The sequence below is a fragment of the Protomyctophum parallelum genome (genome assembly GCF_964188405.1).
Source record: "Protomyctophum parallelum genome assembly, chromosome: 2".
NCBI lineage: Eukaryota > Metazoa > Chordata > Actinopteri > Myctophiformes > Myctophidae > Protomyctophum > Protomyctophum parallelum.
Window position 1 is genome coordinate 10,734,923 of NC_139699.1, and position 23,408 is coordinate 10,758,330.

Below are 23,408 nucleotides of genomic sequence, written 5' to 3' on the forward strand. Positions count from 1 at the left end.
ACATGTGAATCCCTTGACTCCTTCAAAACAGCTCTCAAAGGGCACCTACGGACAGCTGCAATTCGAAACTGGCACCGTAAAAATCGTTTTGATGAATTGAACAAGGTGGAGCCTCTTGTAAACAAGTGTAATGCTTTATTGGGTCGTCCACTCACAGTTAACAGTCTTTGTATTGAGTTGTGCTTGAAATGTACTGTAATTCTGCAAACTGTTAGTAAATATTTCAATCAATCAAATCAGGTGTGATGTCCCCCGACCCACACCTCTGTAGTCTCATGTAGCCAAGAGATGTAAAAGCTTCAACAACAGACTTTATTTCAGGCATCTCACCTTAAATAGGGACTAGAATTTGGGGCGTAACTGCATGTGCACCATCAAAATAAACATTTCTGTTAAAATGTTTTAATTTCACTCAGTGTTGCTTAATTAATTCCTAACACAGTCCCAACAGTGCATGTGGCATTGAATGTTTTATTGCTGTAGAGTTTCTTTCTTACTCCCTATCTTCCGCCGTAGTCTGAAGTGAAAACCCACCTTTTCAGACTCCATCATGGCCCGTAGTACTTACCCCCTTAGATAGCACTTTATGTAGACTTAGATAGCATTTGATACAGACTTATAGCATGTCATGTAGACGGCACTATAATTGCATTGTATGTAGTCATAGCACTTCATAGTACATATGTATAGCATAGTATAGTATATATGTATAGCTTCATTATTATATATATATTCCACTGTTACGTTCTTAACTTACGCATGTTTCATGATAACTACTTTTTATGTATGTGATGTATTCCCATGCTTTTGGTTCTTGCTTAATGCAAGTCGCTCTGGATTAAGAGCGTCTGCTAAATGCCTAAATTGTAAATTTGTAATTATGACTGTGATTTGTGTCTCTCTGCAGCTGGATAGGTTTGCTAGTATCCGGATACCGGGCAGTAAAAAGGAGCGTCCTCCCCTGCCACAACATGCCAAACACAGCTCCACTGAGTGGGCCACGGCCTCGTCCTCCTCCTCCTCCTCCACCGCAGCCGAGTTAGAAGAGCTGTCATCAAAGATCACCTCCGAGAAGGAGATCCTGGCTCTGTTTGAGAAGATGATGGTAAGACACAGACGTGAATTCTGGGGCATTTCAAAGGAGTGAAATCCTATCACTGATCACTAGGCCTGACCTCGACATTTACAGAAATTCGTCTAAATCCTCCAGTTTTCTGAAATAAATATTTTCACGATTTTTCAAAAATAGCAGACCTACAAGCTCGTAGCGCGCCACTCGGTGGCACACTATGAGCTTGTAGATCTGCTATTTTTCAATAGCTAAATTATAACATAATGTTTAAAACACCAAAAGGGGTTCCCGCCCAAAATGGTTAAAAAAATTCACCCTTTGTCAAGTCCCACCCGTGGTTGTGCCCCTCTTCTCACCCATTGGTTGCCGTTTCGTGGTTGGACAAAAATCCTCTCTCTCCATCCACTACCATTGAAATAACGTGTTTTTCAGTTGCTTCGTATTGATATTCTGTGCATTCAATTCTTATTTTAAACTTGGTGTCAGTAAAAATGAACATCACAGGTGCAGCATGGTGACTGGGCATGTTTGTTTTTAGTTTTTTAGTTTCAGATCCGACACACCAAAGGTCCGACATGCGGAAACAATAGTCGGACTAGCGGTCGAACATGCGCTGCTCCGTGCTTGCGGTTAGGGTCGGGTTATGGGTTGACACTTGACAGTCGGATCAATAGTATGTCGGAACTAAAGCCTGTACCCATCCCAAGTCCGGTCATAGAGATGGCACTTCAGCCGAACATCCCAGACTTCCTGATGGCTCTAAAGGCTCATTTTCGGTCTGGATCTTCGGTGGTGAGGTGACCACCGAACTACAACATGACGTCACGAGCCGCGGCGAAGAGCAAACCACCGCCACCGCCCCAGCCCTTCTCTCTGTTTTTACTCACCACCGCTCAACGCTATTTCAGCTCCGGTGGTCAGCTCACCACCGGAGCGGTGGTCACCTCACCACCGGAAATCCAGACTATGAATGAGCCTTAACTGGGGGGCCATTCACTTGGAGCCTGGCTATATTTACTTTTGTAAACTGGGAGCTGTCTGAAATCAGGACTGTATATGGGCAGGCACAAATAACCCCAGAAAAGAACCCGGACCCTAGATTATATTACATTATATATATATATATATATATATATATATATAGTTTGTGTTACCTGCCTGGCTGCTTGTTGTTGTCATTGAGGTTTGTCGGTTGTCAGCAGCTCAAAGATGCAAGCATGTTGTTCTGAGTGACAGAGCTCGGGAGGCTGTTGTACTCAAAGTGTGGAATGCAGCACTCGCTTTGATCATTTGTCATTTTGCTCGCTAGATGATTCATGGTTGTGCCAAAGGCAGGATGACGAGGGAGACAAAGATAACTGATGCCCCATTTATGCTCTGTTTAGCCTCACGTCTGGATCCTTACACTAACATGGGTGAAATAAGAATACAAAAGTCTCCAAATGAGAGGAGAGCGCCGTTTCATTCCCGTTCGCGGTTGGATGGTAGCAGTGTTGTTTTTGTCGGCTATCTTTTTATTTAGTCTCAGTCTTAGTCCAGTTTCAATTACCGTTGTTAGTTTTTATCATATTTAGTCGAACTCATGCTTTTTCATTTAGTCTAGTTTTAGTCGACTAAAAGTCAAGAATTTTAGTCTTTATCTTAGTCCAAGAAACCGTGCATTTATTTGTTTAGTTTTAGTCAACAAAAACTATTGGCATTTTAGTCTAGTTTAATCTCACAATTTAGTCTAGTTTTAGTCGGACAATTATTTTAGCACTTTTTGTTAACTACATTTTCGTTTAGTCTTTATTTATCAACGAAATTGCATAATGATTTAGTCCAATTATTGTTTATACACGTGGGTTTTTGTCTCGTTTAGTCTAGTTTTCGTGCGGTGAAAAATGGGCGTTGACGAACATATTTAGTTTTAGTTTTCGTTGACAAAAACAACACTGGATGGTAGAAACAGCACTATCTTCTAATCTAGGTCATGCCCTCAGCATCTGTCAAGTTCCTAAATTATAGCCTACAACGTTTCAATTAAGACACTTTAAAACATATTAAAAGATGAGAAATCGGCCTGGGCCGTGGCTCAGCGGTCCAGGCACCTTGGCTGGTACTCCAGTCTGGCAGTGTGCCACGGGTTCGACTCCCGATCCCGACGGCCTTTACTGCATGTCTTCCCCCCCATCTCTCTCCGCATGTCGGCCTACTTTCTATCCCTCCATAAAAATAAATAAAGGCGAAAGCCACAAAAAAATCACACCCGTGTGAACCGAGTGGTGCAACTCCCCTCTCTTCACCCCCCCCCCCCGCCCCCCCCCCCCCTCTCTCTCTCATTAGCAGGCAACAGCACTGTCTCTCTCTTTCTGGCACAACAGCGCCCCTATTGGTACTCATACTGGTGCTCATTAACCAACGCATACATAGGTAAACAACCACAGAGTGGTTGTACCACTAAAAAAAAAGAGATACACTATGCTGTTATAAAATGTTAGTGAAAATACCTACACATGTAGCTGCATACTTATTTCTTTAAACATGGTTGCACTTTGGGACATAGCTTTTCTGTTATTATGAATATTATTTTATGGTTATTTCATGTCTTGTTTTCTTTGTCTTGCCTATAGTTGGTTTAGCATTTTCTTTTCTCTCTTCAAATCAGTGCTGAAGTTGGCTGTAAAAACATAATGAACATAATGCTACTTTACACTTTTCTCTCTGTTTTCAGGAGGATATGAACTTGAACGAGGACAAAAAGGCTCCTTTGAGAAAAAAAGACCTCGCCACAAAGAGAGAAATGGTCATCCAGTACGTCTTTACTGCTTCTAAATCGGTAAGTGGCTACACTCCTGTGTGTGTGTGTGTTTGTGTTTGTATTTGTGTTTGTGTTTGTGTGTGCGCGCACGTGCGTATTTGTGCACTGATTTGCGTCATGTCTGGACCAAGGAGTTATATTTAATATATGAAATGAATTGAACTCCTGGTTGGCTCCAATAACAGGCCAATATGAGACATTTGATCGTTCTAACGGTGCTGGAGATTAGCTGCTTACTGACCCACAGACTGCACGGGGGGACAGACAGGCGCGAACACATAGTCTCGGCCATGCCTTTGGCCTGTGCAGAGACAACTATATTTGAAGTAGTTCATTTCAGAGTCAACTTTGTTTGTTGGTGCTCAACTGATATGTCTTTGTAAGTGAAACAAAGATTTGACAAAATTATACTTTTTTTTTTTTTTTTGCATCCTGAAATATTTGCAACCTGTATTAATTCCCACTGCATTTTGGATGATGGCCCGCTTCACAATTGTTTAGCATTCATCCTTTGAATCCACAATGTTTGGTGTGTCCTGAAAGGCATTGGAGGTTTCCCGTTTATGTATGCAAGTTTGCTATCGGGGTTGATTGTCCTTGCCTCAGAGATTTGGCACCAGGTCCCTGTTTTCCCCTTCTGAGCCCAGCAGACCTTGAGTGTTCGTGATGAAACTGTGAAGTTTTGTCAATGATTGAATCCAAACGGTGTCGGCAACTGTTCTATTTGTTTCTCTCAGCAAAAGCCTTGAGCTAAATGACTCCAGGTGCCCTTCAGAACATCAAACTTTATAGGCCATTTATAGCAACAACAATTGCATTCAGTCAACATCCGGTTTCCGGTCGCAGTGTTTTGGATCAAAAATAAGGGTTGAACGGTGGGGGGGGGGGGGGGGGGGGGGATATCCTGGCATATAGTAATTGCGAACGCAGTGAGCCACTTACTATGACAGCAAGGGCTGAATGTCTGTGTGTGTGTGTGTGTGTGTGTGTGTGTCACGCTGTTACACCACCCGCCCGCCACCAGAGGGCGCAGCTGTAGCACACACACACACACACAGGGCGCAGCTGTAGCACACACACACACACACACACACACACACAACCACCCACACACGAGCTGCGTTCGCTTCCCGCGTTTGCGCGTCTTACTTGTCATTCTTTAATTAATCCTGGTGGGGATTGAGTTAAGATAACTGTATTAAATTACTTCTGAAGGAACGGTATCCTTCCCTGGGCCCAGCACAACCACCCCAATACACTGCAGTGCATAGCATTGTATCCTCTCAGACTGGAATTAGTTTGTGCATTAACCCATTTTGGGGCGAGAACCCCTTTTGGTGTTTTAAGCATTATGTTATAATTTAGCTATTGAAAAATAGCAGATCTACGAGCTCATAGCGCGCTACGAGCTTGTAGGTGTGCTATTTTTGAAAAATCTTGAAAATGTGGCACAAATCTTTGAATATATATTGTTTCAGAGCGAACGTTTTTAACTAAAATCTTTGCTTCTGTGGGGTCCCTGGAACAACATATTTTCAGATGGGGGTCGGCGGCCAAATACATGAAAAAGGTTTAGCACCACTGACATAGAAACACAGGTTTTTCAGAAAACTGTCATGATTTACATTTTTTTAATTTCGACGTCGGGCCTAAATGGGTTAAGGTTTCAGAAGAGTGTACTGTACATTACTTAACCCATTTAGACCTGGAAACGATTCTACAAAATGTCTTCTAAATCATGAAAGTTTTCTGAAAAACCTCATGTTTCTATGTCAGTGGTTCTCAAACATTTTCATGTCGAGGACCCCCAAAAATATATGTAATTGGCCGCCGACCCCCATCTGGAAATATGTTGTTTCAGGGACCACCTCCCAGAAGCAAAGATTTTAGTTGAAAACGTTCACTCTGAAAGAATATATATTCAAAGATTTGCACTACATTTTCACGATAAAAAAAAAATAGCAGACCTACAAGCTCGTAGCGCGGCACTCGGTGCCGCGCTATGAACTTGTAGATCTGCTATTTTTCAATAGCTAAATAATGTTTAAAACACCAAGAGGGGATCCCGCCCAAAATGGATTAACAGTAATGGGCAATTGTGTATGAATGGAATTCCTCTGAGTAAGAGCTGCTAGGAGCCCCCTGGGTTTCTTTTGTTGCACCACCGTGCAGAGGGAGTGCACATAAAACCCTTCTTTAATCATTACTTTTTATTGTATTTCTCTTTTTATTAGATGTTATCCTACAAAAAGCAGTGTCGTGTTACGGGCTGCATCGTTCAGAGCAAACATTTATTTCCACTTATGCTCATTTATTGCAATAATTAAGCTTAACTGTAGCTTAATCCTGCAATAATAATCTTTCACCGAAAGTGCTGTAAGTGTTTGGGAAATTCAACAACACAGAAAAACACGCAACTCTAAAACTATAAGAGCCGAGTTAAGGCTTTCTCGGGCTGAAATTGTCAAGAGTTTCCCCACTCTCTCTCTCTAGTGGATATTTTTGATGATTCAATTGTGATTCAATTATTAATTGTCTATTATGGAGCAGGCATCTCACCACTGACTTCTTCCTTTACAAAATTAATACATCCAAATCCAATTTAGCTGCCCATATTTTCTGCCCTTATGTAATGCTGAGCATCCTCTGTCATACACATCATGTTTCACATTGCTTAACCCATTTTGGACTGATGTCGATTAAAACAAAGGCTTCTAAATCCGGGGCGGCTGTGGCTCAGGAGGTAGAGCAGGTCGTCCAATGATCCATGACCCTGGGTCGGAGGTTTGAATCCCGGCTCCTCCTGTCCACATGTGGAAGTGTCCTTGGGCAAGACACTGAACCCCACATTTCCTCCAATGAGTCAGTCGGTGTGAGCTCGCCACCATTGGTGTGTGAATGTGGGAAGTGAGGACGCTGGCGTCGACTGTTTGCCTCTTCACCTCCCAATGTATGAATGAATCATTGTAAAGCGCTTTGAGTAGGCACGTAGTGCATAGAAAAGCGCTATAAAATGCAATTTATTAATAGTTTTCTGAAAAACCCATGTTTCTATGTCAGTTGTGCTCAACCTTTTTCATGTCACGGACCCCCATCTCAAAATATGTAGTTCCAGGGACCCCCTAGAAGCAAAGATTTTAGTCAAAAAAGTTTGCTCTGAAATATATATTCAAAGATTTGCACCACATTTTCACAACTTTTCAAAAATAGCTAAAGTATAACAAAAAGCTTAAAACACCAAAAGGGGTTTTATAAGTTTTTTCAGTTTTATAAGAGTCGGTGAGACCAGAGATTAATTACCTAATTGCACATGCAAACCATTAATTATCAGCCATGTGACGTCATGGTGAGGTCTGTGGCATCTTTTCAAATGTTAAGACGACTAAACCGGTAATGAACACATGCATGTGTTCCATCTAAGGGCCATGATTTAATTCATTAGATGTTGACTGAAAAATATTAGTATCAAATTTTTCTATTTTTTTCCCCCCTGGAGCATTCTAAGTAGAGTGCGGACATTGAAAAGACAACTGTGCCAATTAACCTTTAGTACTGTACTGAGTACGGTACTGAGCAGGCTTCTTTGAAATTGCAAGTGTAGGCATAGCCGCAGATATACAGTAGCCTTGCCTTGCAGTGTCCTTGCTGAGGCAACAACTGAAAGAGTCTTTATATAAGGTCTATAAGTGACTTAAACACAATCGCACATTTCAATATGCTGTTTAACCCATTTTGGTCTGAAGTCGATAAAAAAAAGGCTTCTAAATTTAATTTTTCTGAAAAACCCCATGTTTCTATGTCAGTGGTGCTCAACCTTTTTCATGTCAAGGACCCCCAGAATTATCTCTATTGGGCCACGGACCCCCATCTCATGCAGAAGAATTGCAACTGAATGGCTGGAAAATGGAAATGAAGAGTTTACATAAGTACACATAGTACATTCATACACCTTCCCTAATGATTATATCTGGTTTATTTATGGTGCATTGTCTCTATTATTAAGGTTATTGTAGCAGTTATATTGGGGGTCGGGAGGGGGTCCCGAGACATTGCCAAAGCATTTCCGGGGGTCCCCGGCCAAAAACGTTGAGAACCCCTGGACTAAGTTCCTACAACTTTCAAAGAATATTTTAAGACCAACTCTCAAGTTCATGATTATAATACTAGACAATCCGACAATATTCATCCTCCCTTCAGCCGTACCACTCTTAGCCAGTTCTCCATAAAAGTCAGAGGTTCTTTACTCTGGAATTCACACATACTTATTGCCAACTCCGCATCTTCACTCTGTAACTTTAAACATAGATTGAGGGCCAGCCTCTTGAATTTACCCTCTCCAATTGATTCTAACGTTATTGTGCATATACTCAGACATACTCGGACTCAGTCACGCGCACACACACGCACACACACACACACACACACACACACACACACACACACACACACACACACACACACACACACACACACACACACACACACACACGCACACGTACACACGCACACACACACTTCACAAGTGTAAATAATGTATTTCTTGTTGTTTTTGTTTTTGTTATTTTCCATACCTATGTTTGATTACTTTGTCTTACTATTTGTATATTACTATTTGTTAAACTGTATATTAACTTTGGTGAGAACCTCATATAAGCCCTCCCTGGGTTTCTTTTCTCACCAGCACACACTTCACACTTCTATTGATGTTACCTTTTTGTACTGTTTTTATTGTGCAAATAAACTAAACTAAAACTAAACTAAGTAAGTCTAGTTGGAGCACGTACAGCCACATTAATGCTCTGTCTCTTCAACATCAAGGTGTCTCGATCATCGCCGTCTCTCTCTCTCTAAGATAATCATTTCAAGGGCATCGAGGCTCTTCTGTGCTCTAAGTATCTCTGTCCCCTCAAGGCAGACTGTCTTTACGCGAGCGCTCCTGTTCCCTCTACTAGGTCTAATTATCTCTCAGCATTGACCTGCCTTTGATACTGGGAGACATGGGGAAACTCAAACTGGGCCACGTGTCTATATTGGTGTGTATTAAATGTGGTACTTTGGACACATAACACAAATCTACATCTCAAATGTCTGTGCATTTTTTCCCTCCCATCTCCTGACGAGAGACGAGATTGGAATGATCCATTAACCAGCTGCACTTAAATGTCAGGCTGATTACAATTCCTTTGTCCCCGTGATTCCATCTAGCAATTTGTCTGTTACTGGCTTTTCCCGATTCTGGGAGCGTATTAAATCCAATCCATCACAGCCTCTACTAAAATGAAGGCAAGATCTCTACTTAATCCTTTAATGCCACCAGATAGAGGTTTTTGTGCCACACGTAAAACGGGACCTCGGGTTTTCTTGAAGTTTCCTACCCCTCTTATGGAAGCACTTGGATGTTTGAACTATTTTAAATACCTTCCTTTGGAAATTGTAATTGAAGTTGGCAGTACATCTTAAGACCTATAACGTGTGGTTGAGGGGAATTCTTGGGGTAGTTTGGGTCTCAGTGCCTAATGTCAGTGGAATCAGTTCCGCACATTATGAACTGTTTTTAGCCTGGAATGAAGTCATAAATGTTAAGGTTAGTACATCTATAGGCTAGGTTAATTGCTCAAATCTGATATTCATCAGCCAGATTTGATTAAAGCATTGAGGTTATTTTAAATGATCATGTTACAGTCAGAAAGTGAGATACTTTGGAACGTCTGGAAATAGTGAGGAAGCTGAAGGCATCGATATTGAGCTGTTTTTATCTTACAGTATATTTCTGGTGCTCGCAAAGTAGCCACCGTGTTTAACCCATTTTGGGTGGGAACCCCTGTTGGTGTTTAAAGCATTATGTTATACTTTAGCTATTGAAAAATAGCAGATCTACAAGCTCATAGCGCGGCACGGAGTGCCACACTACCAGCTTGTAGTTCTGCTTTTTTTGAAAAATCGTTAAAAATGTGGCGCAAATCATTGAATATATATTTCAGAGCGAACATTTTTAACTAAAAGGGTCCCTGGAACTACATATTTTGAGATGGGGGTCCGTGGCCCAATAGGCTAGAGATAATTCTGGGGGTCCTTGACATGAAAAAGGTTGAGCACCACTGACATAGAAACATGGGTTTTCAGAAAGATGTTAGGATTTAGAAGCCTTTTTTTTAATCAACCTCAGTCCAAAATGGGTTAAAATGGAGTATCTGCTACCAATCTGAGCTGACATTTTTGTAGTGAGCAGAATAATGTAGTAACTGGGACAAACATTATATTATATTATTATATTATATTATACTACAGGGCTGGACTGGGACAAACATTATATTATATTATTATATTATATTATACTACGGGGCTGGACTGGGACAAACATTATATTATATTATTATATTATACTACAGGGCTGGACTGGGACAAACATTATATTATATTATTATATTATATTATACTACGGGGCTGGACTGGGACAAACATTCGGCCCGGTCATTTACGCACAAATTTGGACCCAGACCGGCCGACCCACCACAACCAGCGTGCAGATAGCAGATGCTCTACCGCCCGCTCCGTCGAGGCACGCACAAACAAACAAGCCCTAATACCACCACTTACACAGAACAACATAAATGATACAAACCAACAGACAACTACACAACCCTTTGTGTGTGTGTGTGTGTGTGTGTGTTGTATACTGTATGTTATGTCAGTGTACCTGTATGTATTTACATCTAATAACAAAGTATTCCTTTCAGCTTTTGACACACATACAGTAGCCTGTAGCCTATGGCTACAGTTGCTCTCTTTGCTGTAAAACCGTTCTTCATTCCCTGAACTTCTATTCTTCACCTTCCTGTCCTTTTCTTACATTGTTTTGTTTTAGTTTTTTTTAAATCTTTCTATAAATTGCTGGCCTCTAATTCACTCTTAGATACTCAAGGGCAAGACAGCCCCGTCCGTACCGAAGCCACTTTCAGTTGTCAGTTTCTACTAACCGGCAAATCCACTATTTGCAAAGCAATTACTTCTCTGGAGGAAAAAAAGAGAACCGCTCCGTCCTTTTTGATGCATTTCAGCACTTATGATAAATTCTTTATCTCTTAATTACAAGATACGTATGGTAATGGTGGCATGCGTGTTAACCCATTCTGGGCGGGGAACCCCTTTTGGTGTTAGCATTATGTTATGCTTTAGCTATTGAAAAATAGCAGATCTACAAGCTCATAGCGCGCCACCGAGTGTCGCGCTACGAGCTTGTAGGTCTGCTATTTTTGATTTTTTTTTAACTAAAATATTTGCTTCTGGGGGGTCCCTGGAACAACATATTTTGAGATGGGGGTCCGTGGCCCAATAGAGATAATTCTGGGGGTCCTTGACATGAAAAAAGTTGAGCACCACTGACACAGAAACATGGGTTTTTCAGAAAAATGTTAGGATTTAGAAGCCTTTTTTTAATCGACCTCAGTCCAAAATGGGTTAATGAAATGAGCTTTGCATGTCAATGATGGTTACATGCCGGCATTTCGACATACCCCCATTCCGGGTTGACAGTGAATGGAGCATCTGATGGTTGACAATTGAGGCGGAGGCAGAACTACAGTGTTTGTAGAGCATGCTCAGACTGGAGAAGAGCATCTCCTCTGACCCCTTACATGTTTTAAATGATGCTCCATGAGGCGCTTTAGAGTCCCTACACTTAAGAAAAACACACTAAAGAACTCATTTGTACATCAGTCTGTCTTGCTTCTAAACCAAAATAGCTCCTGATTGTTTCTGTGATTTTTGTCCTGTAATGTCTACCATTTCGTAATGTACGTCTATGTCTTGTCTGTTTCTTGAACGGTGATGAACGCAAAGCTAATTTCAGTGTAAGCTGACAATAAAGTTGTATCGAATCGAATCGTATCGTATCGTATCGTATCGTACCGTTCCCACATTGTAACATTCTGACCATGGGAGGGGGAGGGGGGGGGGGTGGGCTCGTCCGTTCGGCAGCTAAGACACTCAACTGCCGCTCGGTTCCGCGGCAGTGTGTTGGTCCGACATCCGTTGGTTCGTGCTTGCGGTTATAGGGTAAGGGTTTTGGGGTGGTAATAGGGTAAGGGTTTGGGGTTTAGGGTCTGGGGTACAGTGTCAGACTGATGCCGCCGAGAAACCAAGCCGCGGGTGTTCTTTGGCTGATGCTGTTGCCGGAAAATGCACTCACTCTTTCTCATTTTGTTAATCAAAGACTATACCAAAACATTTCTACTTCACAGAAAACTGGCTATTTTGACCCAGGTACGTACCTGGGTCAAAATAGCCATTTTTGTAATCATAATACAGTATTATGATTACAAACATGCTGACAAACCCAGATATTGTGTACTGTCTATCCCTGTGGTGATTCTGATGGATGGTTGAAAGTACAGCTTTAGTTTGTCATTCATTCTCAAAATAGTGTTTGTGAGCCAGGTCGGGCAGCACGTGGTTAGATTCTGTCAATCAAAAAGGAACAAACACCCTCGGTCCCGCACACTGTCTTCAAATGCAGTGACCAACTTTTATTTAGGGAAACGGCAACGTTTCGGCCTATGCAGCCTTCATCAGGCTACAAAGCATAGCCTGATGAAGATAGCCTGATGATGAGGCCGCATAGCATAGGCCCAAACGTTGCTGTTTCCCTAAATAAAAGTTGGTCACTGCATTTGAAGACAGTGTGCGGGTGTTTGTTCCTTTTTCATTTTTTTTGGGCACCGTATTAAACCCTCTCCTAGTACGCACCTGTCACCTGTAAGTGTGCAAAAGCCTTGCTTTTTATAGATTCTGTCAATCAAAAATGAATCAAGGATTAAAAATGACTTGACATGTCTCTCTCTCTCTCTTGTCAGCTTGAAATAAGCATGTGATATTTTTGACGTTCAGATTAGTTGCCTACACAGTACACATACACTCAGCAGTGAACTGTATTTATAGCTTTATGCACATTTGAATGTGAAAAAAAACATTGCACGCTGTTGATTGCATTGCATGTTCCTAGTAGTGCATTGTGTGTGTGTGTGTGTGTGTGTGTGTGTGTTATTGCCTGCTATGTCTATATTTGTCTCAGACTGTCTATGATCACAGTTGTCTGATTAATTTGAGAACAGAAAAGACCATTTACAAAACCCTGTTTGTTTACCATTTTTGAGCGGCGCTTGCCCCTGCTATGCCCAGCTTTGTCTGTTTGTGTGAACACAAACATGATGATTTGATTGGCTGATCAGTGAAGTGATCACCCCATAGTCATGATTTGATTGGCTGAGCAAAGTACATATTATTAAGGGTAAAAAGGGAGGGCAGAAAAGTGATTGGCCAGAATGACATTTGTGATGATTTGATTAGCTAAGCACGGAATAATAATGTATGGTGGGGGGGGGGCTTCTGGTGCGTCGAAAATTTGGATTAATTAATTAATGAATTAATAAGATTAATAAATTAAGATTAATTTGTATTATTGCTCTTGTATTGCTATTGGAGACACTGCGGGGACACTGGGCAGGCACTGGGGAGACACTGGGGAGGCACTCAGGGAGACACTGGGGAGGCACTCAGGGGGACACTGGGGAGGCACTCAGGGGGACACTGGGAGGCACTGGGGAGACACTGGGGAGGCACTGGGGAGGCACTCGGGGGGGGACACTAGGGAGACACTGGGGAGGCACTGGGGAGACACTGGGGAGGCGCTGGGGAGGCACTGGGCAGACACTGGGGAGGCACTGGGGAGAAACTGATTTATTTCAAGCATGGCGCAGCGCCATGCCAACAACATTGTGCAGGAAACCCGGCACTTCACACAAGTGTGATTTTTTTTTTCATCTCTTGGAAATCATTATTTTTGGCCACAGAATGACTTATTAGTTTGTTTGTTTTTTTTGCCAGTTTCACCAGTTCAAATTCACACACTATAGTGTTGCTGTGCTTTGGCGTGGAGGGACATTCTCTGTGTATTCTACCAGCTGAGAAACACTGAAAGCTTTAGTCACCTCGTATTAGATTCTTAGGAAACAGCCCTGGCATTGATCAAACATTTCCATGGACATAAATAGTGGTTGAATAGATTCCAAATTCCAATTGTGGCCAAGAAGAAAGACCACAATTTATAATGATTGATTGTAAACAGAATTTGATCGTTAAGCTGTAAACAAATACCTCACTCCTGGCAAATGTACATGACAAACAATGTATGTTAAACACTTCCTAATTACACATTCTTTGAGGCTCTCTGGTAACACCTCTCAGTATGAAGGCACTTGCCAGAAAAGATCTAATCATTGATTGTGGGAAAATGGCACGTTTTGTTTATTTTGTCTGTCCTTTCTTTGGAAATCACGTTTTTCCCCTGATCTCTGGGAAATGGACGTGGATTGCCTGACCTTTGACCTTGCACAGACAAGACAGTGGGAGGTGTAAAGCGGCTAGTCATTGAAAACAATTAGTGATAGCTAATTAGCTAGCTATACTTTCCCACGCAAGTTGCACACAGCATTAACCCATTTAGGCCTGAATAAATATTTTCACGATTAAAAAAAAATAGCAGACCTACAAGCTCGTAGCGCGCCACTCGGTGGCGCGCTATGAGCTTGTAGATCTGCTATTTTTCAATAGCTAAATTATAACATAATGTTTTACTTTAAAACACCAAAAGGGGTTCCCGCCCAAAATGGGTTAAACCATGTTAAACTGTCTAGTATATTTGGCTAAAAATGCAAATCTTTCTGCTAAAACATGACATACTGCAATACATTTATCTGTTTAGTCACACAATGCAGAATGGACTCATCAAAGCTGTGATCAGGGAATAGAATGAACACCCACCAACCGCCAGTGGCAAAGAACAAGAACAAAGTTGCTCAATGTTTGAATTTTCATACAAGAAATGTCTTGTTTTGTCTTTGTGGGATTCTGCCTAATGTGATACTTATTTTGAAAGGGGTTCAGATTCTTATATGTGTGATGTGCGCGTGCGTGCGTGCGTGCGTGCACAGCACATGTGTGTGTGGTGTGCATGTGGGTGTGTAATGTGTCCGTTAGCAGCGTGAGAGCGCGATCTACTTAAAACAGTGCAAACCTGGCAAGTGTAACAGAATCATGTAGAATATTTTTTCTTCTGTGTAAATTTGTTGTGGTGCCGTAGTACAGTAAGTATGCTTAGAGGTAGCCAATCATGCCAAAGAATGAACAGAAACAACACCTTGGCATTGCAAAGCAGTGTTAGCTTGTAGATCAGTTATTTTTGGGACCGAGAGGTGATGATTCATTATGCACTTCATATTTTAGTTCTATCTGATTACATATTCCTACCCATAACTCAATGGGAGTTGTATTGCTCAACATTGCACTGTGTAGCTGGCACAAAATAAGTGTGTTTCTCCATGATTGAACAGGTAAAACTAGGTTAGCGAGTAGGCCTAACCATCTGGAGGCCTAATACAGTTTCATGTTTTATATGAGACTGGTCAATATCAATCTGAGAGGGATAACGCCTTACTGTTGGGGTGGTGTGTTGCCTACAACCTCATGATCGATGCCTATCACAATACCATAATGTGACTGAATTCGACTGAGGGGCTGCCATTGGATTTTTTTCATGTCATATGCAAGCAGGGAATCATAGCTTCAAATTGACATATTGGTTGTTCAGTTTGACCCACCAGTTTTGGAGATATGGCTTAAGTTATAGAGTAATGTCTGGCAAAAACAGCGAGTTGAGAAAACAGGCTTGAAAGGTAGATCTGCTATTTTTCAATGGCTAAAGCATAACATGATGCTAACACCAAAAGGGGTTCCCGCCCAAAATGGGTTTTAAGCTGCGTCACACAAAGCATTTCCTGCCGTATCGATATGGTATAGCCTCTGCATCGATACGATTATCGGCAAGGAATAGGATACAATCATTGCCGTATCAATTATTTGAACACACCCCCTACTTAGTGTGTGTACGAGAGATTCTTCTCATTGTTCTCTTCATTGTTAACCCCTTTTGGCGTTTGAAACATTATGTTGTTTGTTGTAGCAGACCTACAAGCTCATAGAGCGCCACCGAGTGGCGCACTATGAGCTTGTAGGTCTGCTATTTTTGAAAATTTGTGAAAATGTGCCTCAAATCTTTGAATATATATTCTTTCAGAGTGAACATTTTTAACTCAAATCTCTGCTTCTGAGGGGTCCCTGGAACAACATTTTCAGATGGCGGGTTGGCGGCCAATTACATATCATGTTTGGGGTCCTTGACTTGAAATATTGAGCACCACTGATACAGAAACATGTGGTTTTTCAGAAAATTGTCACCATTTAGAAGACATTTTTTTAATGTTGACATCAGGCCTAAATGGGTTAAAGGAGCATTCAGTGATTCGGGTGATTTGGAAAAAACCCCGGTCCACCTCGGTAACAAGATGTGCACATGCACGCACTACAGTGGGGTGACACACGACAGGCCAACAGCAAACACACCAAGGCCCGCCCCCGCTCGATTATGATTGGCTGAAGGCCCCTCTCTATCCTGATTGGATGAAGGCTGGGCCACCTAGCCAAAAACGAAACCTACGTTTTTTGACCCCCAGGGGTTAACTGGGGACAGGGAGGAACTCCTTATATGGTCAGCACACTCTATAGTAGGGATTATCGTCACAACAAAACAAAAAAAGAAGTGATATTTGAATTAAGTGAAATCACTGAATATACCTTTAAATGAAGTCTGGAAAACAACCACATAAGAACTATTCCTTGCAGGTCTATATCATACTGGTTGACAGACACTGCTCAGAGTGCTGCTTCAGAGCCATTCAGCTGTCATATTATCACCGGCCAAGCTCTGGCCGCCCCCTAGATGGCGGTGTTGCATCATCCAGTACAACTTATTTCTCACCTGGACTCTCATGCCTCTGTGAAGGAACACAAGAATCAGTTCTTAGTTTCAGTCCATTAATATATTATTGATTAACAATGCATGTATTATTAATGAGTAATAAGGTATCAATTCCTTCATTTACTAATGATTAGGACACTATCATAATGTTTCATGAAGTATAATTTTGAAATGAGTTACTGATGTGCATATGTTTTAGTTCTTCGTTCCATAAACCCTGTTACTGATGCGTCTAGCTTGGTGTTCGTCCTTGCCTTTGAGTCTTTGAATACACTAGTCCCCCTGAGTTCATACTGACTTTCTCTTTCTTCAAACAGCTCCTGTATGTAGGCTGTTAACTGTAGTTTATTTTTGGTGTGCTTTATTATGCAATATTATGGCTGTGACTGTTCAGGTCGACTAAATCTTCAAACGTGTTCACTAAAGGTAAAGTTAGGGTGTGTGTGTGTGTGTGTGTGTGTGTGTGTGTGTGTGTGTGTGTGCAGTGCCCAGCCTTGAGTCGGTCGGATACACGGTTGTCCAGAACCGCCACAAAAGGCTCTGGACCTAATGAGCCTAAGGGCTCTAATTTGGTCCGAGCTTGCTAAAGCCATTATTTGGGGATTTAGCATTGGGGAAGGGGCGTTCCCCCACTAAAGTGGCTATTTTGGTCACCTGCCTAAATCCCTTAAACACTTCCCGTTACATTATGCATAGGTTACAATAATGAAACCAATCACCGTGGTACATGTCATTGCCTTTAACCCCTTTTGGTGTTTAAGCGTTATGTCATGCTTTAGCTATTGAAAAATAGCAGACCTACAAGCTGTGAGCTTCAGAGCTTGTAGGTCTGCTATTTTTGAAAAATCGTGAAAATGTGGCGCAAATCTTTGAATATACATTCTTTCAGAGCAAATGTTTTTTAACTCAAAACTTTGCTACTGGGGGGGGTCCCTGGATCTACATATTTCCAGATGGGGGTCGGTGGCAAAATACAGATATTTTTGGGAGTCCTTGACATGAAATGTTTTGAGAACCACTGACATAGAAACAAAGCTTTTTCAGTAAACTTTCAGGATTTATAAGACATTTTTAGAAACTGATCTCAGGTCAAAATGGGTTAAGAGATCCATTATCCATTACCCATGAATGCTGAGTGATATCTTGCCTTAAACTATGGCCCATGGAAGAGCGATGCTTTGCTGCCTTATGGAATACATTTATATTTGATACAGAGGTTGGTTTTGTGTGTCCAGTAACTCCTCTATCATCCACTCTGCCGGTCCGGCTGATTTGGCATTACGGCTTAATACGGGTGCTTTTAAACTCCGAAAAGCGTGCCAACACGCCCATGACCTCCATATATGGTCATGTCTCGTGAGAGTCATGACATGTCTCCATTATGGTCATGCCTCGTGACATCATGAAGACCCTTACATCTCCATATATGATGCCTCGTGACACCTCACACCCCCATGGCCATCTCCATATATATCACGGCACTGACCTCATCTAACCCTGGATAACCATACATGGAGGTGACTGGATCATCACCGGGATCTGCATATATGGAGCCGGGCCAGCAACTCTACATCTGACCTCAAACTTCAAACCCTTTGATCTCCATATATGGAGCTGGCCTGTTCTGACATTCCATATGTTGATCCTTCCCCCACCCCTCGTTCCTGTTCTGACATTCCATTATGTTGATCTGACCTCATCAAACCCTGTACACTCAAGACAAGTGTACATATATGGCCAGTACAGAATTCATTCTAGATGTTGATCTGACCCCCCATGCCAAAGTGCCAGCGCTCGCCCAGCAGTCTGCCGTCTGCCGCCACCCAGGCGGATGTGTGCTTCTCGCCCTCAGGGCGTCTTGCTGGTAGTTGACATTAATGCACGCCACGCACCCAGGCTCTTCTTCCTCCCCAATGTGTTCCTGAACCACTTGGAACCAATTGGTTTTTGCAAAAACCTAGACATGCATTTTATGACCAAAACACTTTTTTAGACCGTGGGCATTAATCAAGGGCCAGGTGCTATTTAATAGACAGCTGCATACATTTTCACAATAATTCATAACGGTAGGTTGCAGGTGCAAGATTGTTGGAGAAACATAAACACCATAGCAGACCATTCTTTTTGTTTAGTTTTCCAGCTTATCTCTAGTTGTGCTTAGCGCAATTTGTTGTTTAATATCTCGTAAAACACATTTAATAACTCACCTAAAAAAAAGGTGGCAGAAGGAAAATCGTTTTTCAATTGAGATTCCTTTTTTTTTTTTTTATGCAAATAAGTATTTTATTTTGTGTACACTTTAGGCTACATCCTGTGACAATGTGAACAACCAAGAACCAAACTACACTGCTTTTCAAACTCGTCCTCCTCAGGCTGACAAAAGAAGACCTTTTTGAGGGCGAATATCTACATTTCTATAAGCCGTTAACAAAATGGTTTGATCAAATCTTCCGGTTGCTCAGCTGAAGGTCACCAAAGTTTGCCTGATGTTATTTTGGAGACGGGCATTTAGAAAGTAATGGGTCTGCTGATTTCCTCTCGCTTTACTGTATGTACATTAACCCATTTTGGGCGGGAACCCCTGTTGGTGTTTTAAGCATTATGTTATACTTTAGCTATTGAAAAATAGCAGATCTACAAGCTCATAACTAAAGCTTGTAGTTCTATTTTTGAAAAATCGTTAAAATGTGGCACAAAACGTTGAATATATATTTCAGAGCGAAAAAAATTAACTCAAATATTTGCTTCTGGGGGGTCCCTGGAACGACATATTTTGAGATGGGGGTCCGTGGCCCAATAGAGATCCGGAATTCTGGGGGTCCTTGACATGAAAAAGGTTGAGCACCACTGACTTTCTTTTCAGAAAGATGTTAGGATTTAGAAGCCTTTTTTCAGTCTGTCCAAAATGGGTTAAATTGAATGCACTATAGATAATGGCATGGTATTGTGATGTGACATGACGATCTAAACGTCTCAGAGTCAGTGTTCGAGTAGAGATATGCAATAAGCATGAGTATATAATATATTTCTGTTAAATAATTAGAACATCAGCGTGACATGAAAACCACTCACTACAAATAACAACACTAGACCATTTTCACTATAATAATCTCCAGGTGGTGTCAGTGATGCTGCGCGCCATGAGGTGAAACATATTGTCCGAATGGTTCATTGAAAAAGGTTCCGCTATCCCTCCACTCGTGTTTTTGGCATTATCCGGTTACTCTGTTCGATGTTAACCCATTCTGGGCGGGAACAATTCTACAATTAATTAATTAAATCCTGACAGTTTTCTGAAAAACCCATGTTTCTATGTCAGTGGTGCTCAAACATTTACATGTCAAGGTCCCCAAATATATATGACATTGGCCGCCGACCCCCCATCTGAAAATATGTTGTTCCAGGGACCTCCCCAAAAGCAAAGATTTGAGTTAGAAACTTGCTCTGTAACCATATATATTCAAAGATTTCAGGCACATTTTCACGAATTTTCAAAAATAGCAGACCGACAAGTTCAGAGCTTGTAGATCTGCTATTTTCCAATAGCTAAAGCATAACATAATGCTTGAAACACCAAAAGGGGTTCCCGCCCAGGATGGGTTAAAACGGAGAGGTATGCCCTGCCAACCCGTCTCATAATAATGCCCTGCCTCGAGAGGCTTTTCATGATGCCGGTTCATCTGGCAGCCGGAAATGTCACAGAGCCAAAAGAAATGAAAAGCCGGCCACTGCTACTGTACAGTATATGCTCTTGACTACAGCATTGCTCACGTAGATGACCATCATACATTTATTACTCCTGGTCATCTTTTTTGATTTGATTTTATTTATTTTATATATTCATGATACAATTCATAGAAGAGCAGTACAGAATTATCGGATTGCACAAAAAGTCAGAGGACTTATTTCCATTGTGATCCAAATAAATGAATAAATAGTTACAGCATATGATAAGAAGAACATGTGTACCAACATTACAATACTAATGACATTTACAACCGGCCATCATAGATCAATAAACAAAATACTATATAAATAGATAAATACAGCACTATACTAACTTGCCCATCAGCCACTTTTTCAACATATCTTTTAAAAATGTTCAAAGACTGGGCAAATTTAATTTCCCTTGGGATTTTGTTCCAATCCTCCACCCCTGTATAAATGAGCTTCTACCTATCCTATATGTCTCAGGTTTGGTGGTTTAAGATCAGCTACATCATAGGCTGAATACATCAGATTTGACTCCAAACTATTTTAACTGTCTTCTAATTTAACTGGAATCCCTCTTTGAATGGCATGTTATAACGGTGGTGGTGGTGGCTATACGTTCACAACACCCCATCGTTGCCATGATGGTAAAAGTTAAATTAGGCTGTTCAGTCAGTGTGCAACAAGCCAGTCATTCACCTGATGTTGAGCCGTTGCCACGACCGCTAGAAAAAAATCACACCCGTGGGAACTGAGTGGTGCAACTCCCCTCTCCCCCTGCCCCCCTCTCTCTCTCTCTCTCTCTCTCTCTCTCTCTCTCTCTCTCTCTCTCTGTAATTAGCAGGCAACAGTGCAACACTATCTCTCTCTCTCTGTTTCTGGCACAACAGCGCCACTTTTGCCCCTACTGGTACGGATATTTCTGTTCCTTGGAGTGGTTGCACCACTCAAAAAAGTCCATGTTTACATTCGGTCAGCTAAGCTATTTGTGATAAGAACACGACATTCATGTGAACGTTGCATGCAATGGACATGACACCCATAAAAGGCTGTTGTTGACATGAATTGATTGATTGATTGAACTATTTACAGTAGCAACAGTTTGCAGAATTACAGTACATTTCACATGAGTGGACGACCCAATAAAGCATTTTTCGGGGGCCAGTTTCGAATTGCAGCCGTCCGTAGGTGCCCTTTGAGAGCAGTTTTGAAGGAGTCAAGGGATTTGCATGTCTTAATGACTGTCGGTAGGGCGTTCCACATTTTGGTGGCATAGGAGCGAAAATAATTTAGTCCCTTGTTTGTGCTGAATCTGGGTTGTACATGGTGTGGACTTCGTTAACATTAAGGGAGTATTTAGACAGGTACATGGTTATCTTGGTGGTGTATAGAATCTTGTGGAGCAGACCCATTGCAAGATGCTGTCGTGGCCCCTACATTTAGCCTTGGCCAGTAACTCTGAATCTCCGCTGCTTACAATACGACGACATGAGTTGACAAAAATGGTATTAAGATTCAAGATTCAAGACTTTATTGCCATGTCAACAGAGTTGATTGGAATTTGTTTCAGTGCACTAAAACTAAAATACATACGATACATACACATATTCACATCACATAATCAGACAGAACACGATACAAAAGTACAGACATCATATGAGGGGGACCAATAAATAAGAAGAATGCAAAACGTTACAATTCATGTTGAATAAATAAATAGCAAATTCATCACAGTTCATCGTTTTACAAAGCAGCTTCACGCTGTAAAGTGTGAGTGAAAAGAGGGTCAGCATTCAGGAGGCGAACAGCCTCGGGATAAGTGCTGTTCTTAAAGCGGGAGGTGTTGCACATTAGAGACCGTAGTCTCTTACCTGAGGGCAGGGGTGCGAAAAGAGAGCAGGCAGGGTGGGATGGGTCAGCGATCACCTTCTGCATCCTGCGCTTAGTGCGTTAACAGCTTAACTTTTCGTGAAACATGGCCTTCATAACTCTCTTCATTTTTCTAATATTTCTAATGGTCAATTCATGGTCAAATTCAGATCCATTGCTCAAACCACCGAGGAGAAAAATGTCACATAGACCGATACAGGCAAGGACAGGCAGAGCTTTATTCATTTTTATAGTAGCATATGAAAGGCCCATTCGATATTATCACATGCCCTTTTAATGTGTGTGGTGGCACGGGTCCACAATGCATAACGTACAACAGTGTCTGGATTTGCTACATCAGTGGTTCCCAATGTGGGGTCCGGGGACCCCAAGCAGTACCTGAGGGAGTTCCAGGGGGTCCCCAGCTAAATGGTAGTTTGTAACCAAATGGACCCTTATGGGTCTGCAACTCAGAGAGTGTACCATTTGGTTCCATTTGTACGCTCTCAGAGTTAAATTAACATTGATTTTACAATATAAATTGGGGGTCCAAGAGATAGAAATGCCATTAAATGGGGGGTCCGTAGACTAATGCATGTCAAACTGGGGGTCCTTGAAATTAAACGGGTTGAGAATCACTGCTAGAGCAAATCTTCTCTTATGGGGGTCCCTGGCATATCTTTTCTAACCCATTCTGACCGGGCACCCATTTTGGTGTCAGCATCATGTTATGCTTTAGCTATTTAAAAATAGCAGATCTACAAGCTCATATCGCGCCACCGAGTGGCGCGATACGAGCTTGTAGGTCTGCTATTTTTGAAAAATCGAAGAGCGACTGACATTTTTAGAATCTGATCTCAGGTCAGAATGGGTTCATCAGACCAGTGTGTGTCCGGCGGAAACCTCGTATGAATCTGATCTCAGGTCAGAATGGGCTAATGGGGGTCCGCGGGCTAATTAGTGTCAATTTGGGGGTCCTTGACATGAAAAGGGCTGAACGACTGCTCTAAACAGCTCTGGCCTGGAGGCTGCGCTCCGTTCACCACATGTCACCGCTCAGCGCTCGTCTCTGAGCAAGATGGCGG

At 41.8% G+C, this 23,408-nt stretch overlaps 1 protein-coding gene across 1 annotated transcript in view; it reads left to right on the top strand.

Moving 5' to 3' along the window:
• Positions 1 to 23,408, top strand: part of LOC310854503 (protein diaphanous homolog 3-like) — a gene marked incomplete at its 3' end in the record, with an annotated part of 343,448 nt that overhangs the window by 7,952 nt on the left and 312,088 nt on the right. The window contains exons 3-4 of the mRNA XM_083759183.1: positions 908 to 1,105; positions 3,786 to 3,890. Of these exons, the coding sequence (XP_083615309.1) occupies positions 908 to 1,105; positions 3,786 to 3,890 (303 nt within the window). The remainder of the gene's footprint in view (positions 1 to 907; positions 1,106 to 3,785; positions 3,891 to 23,408) is intronic.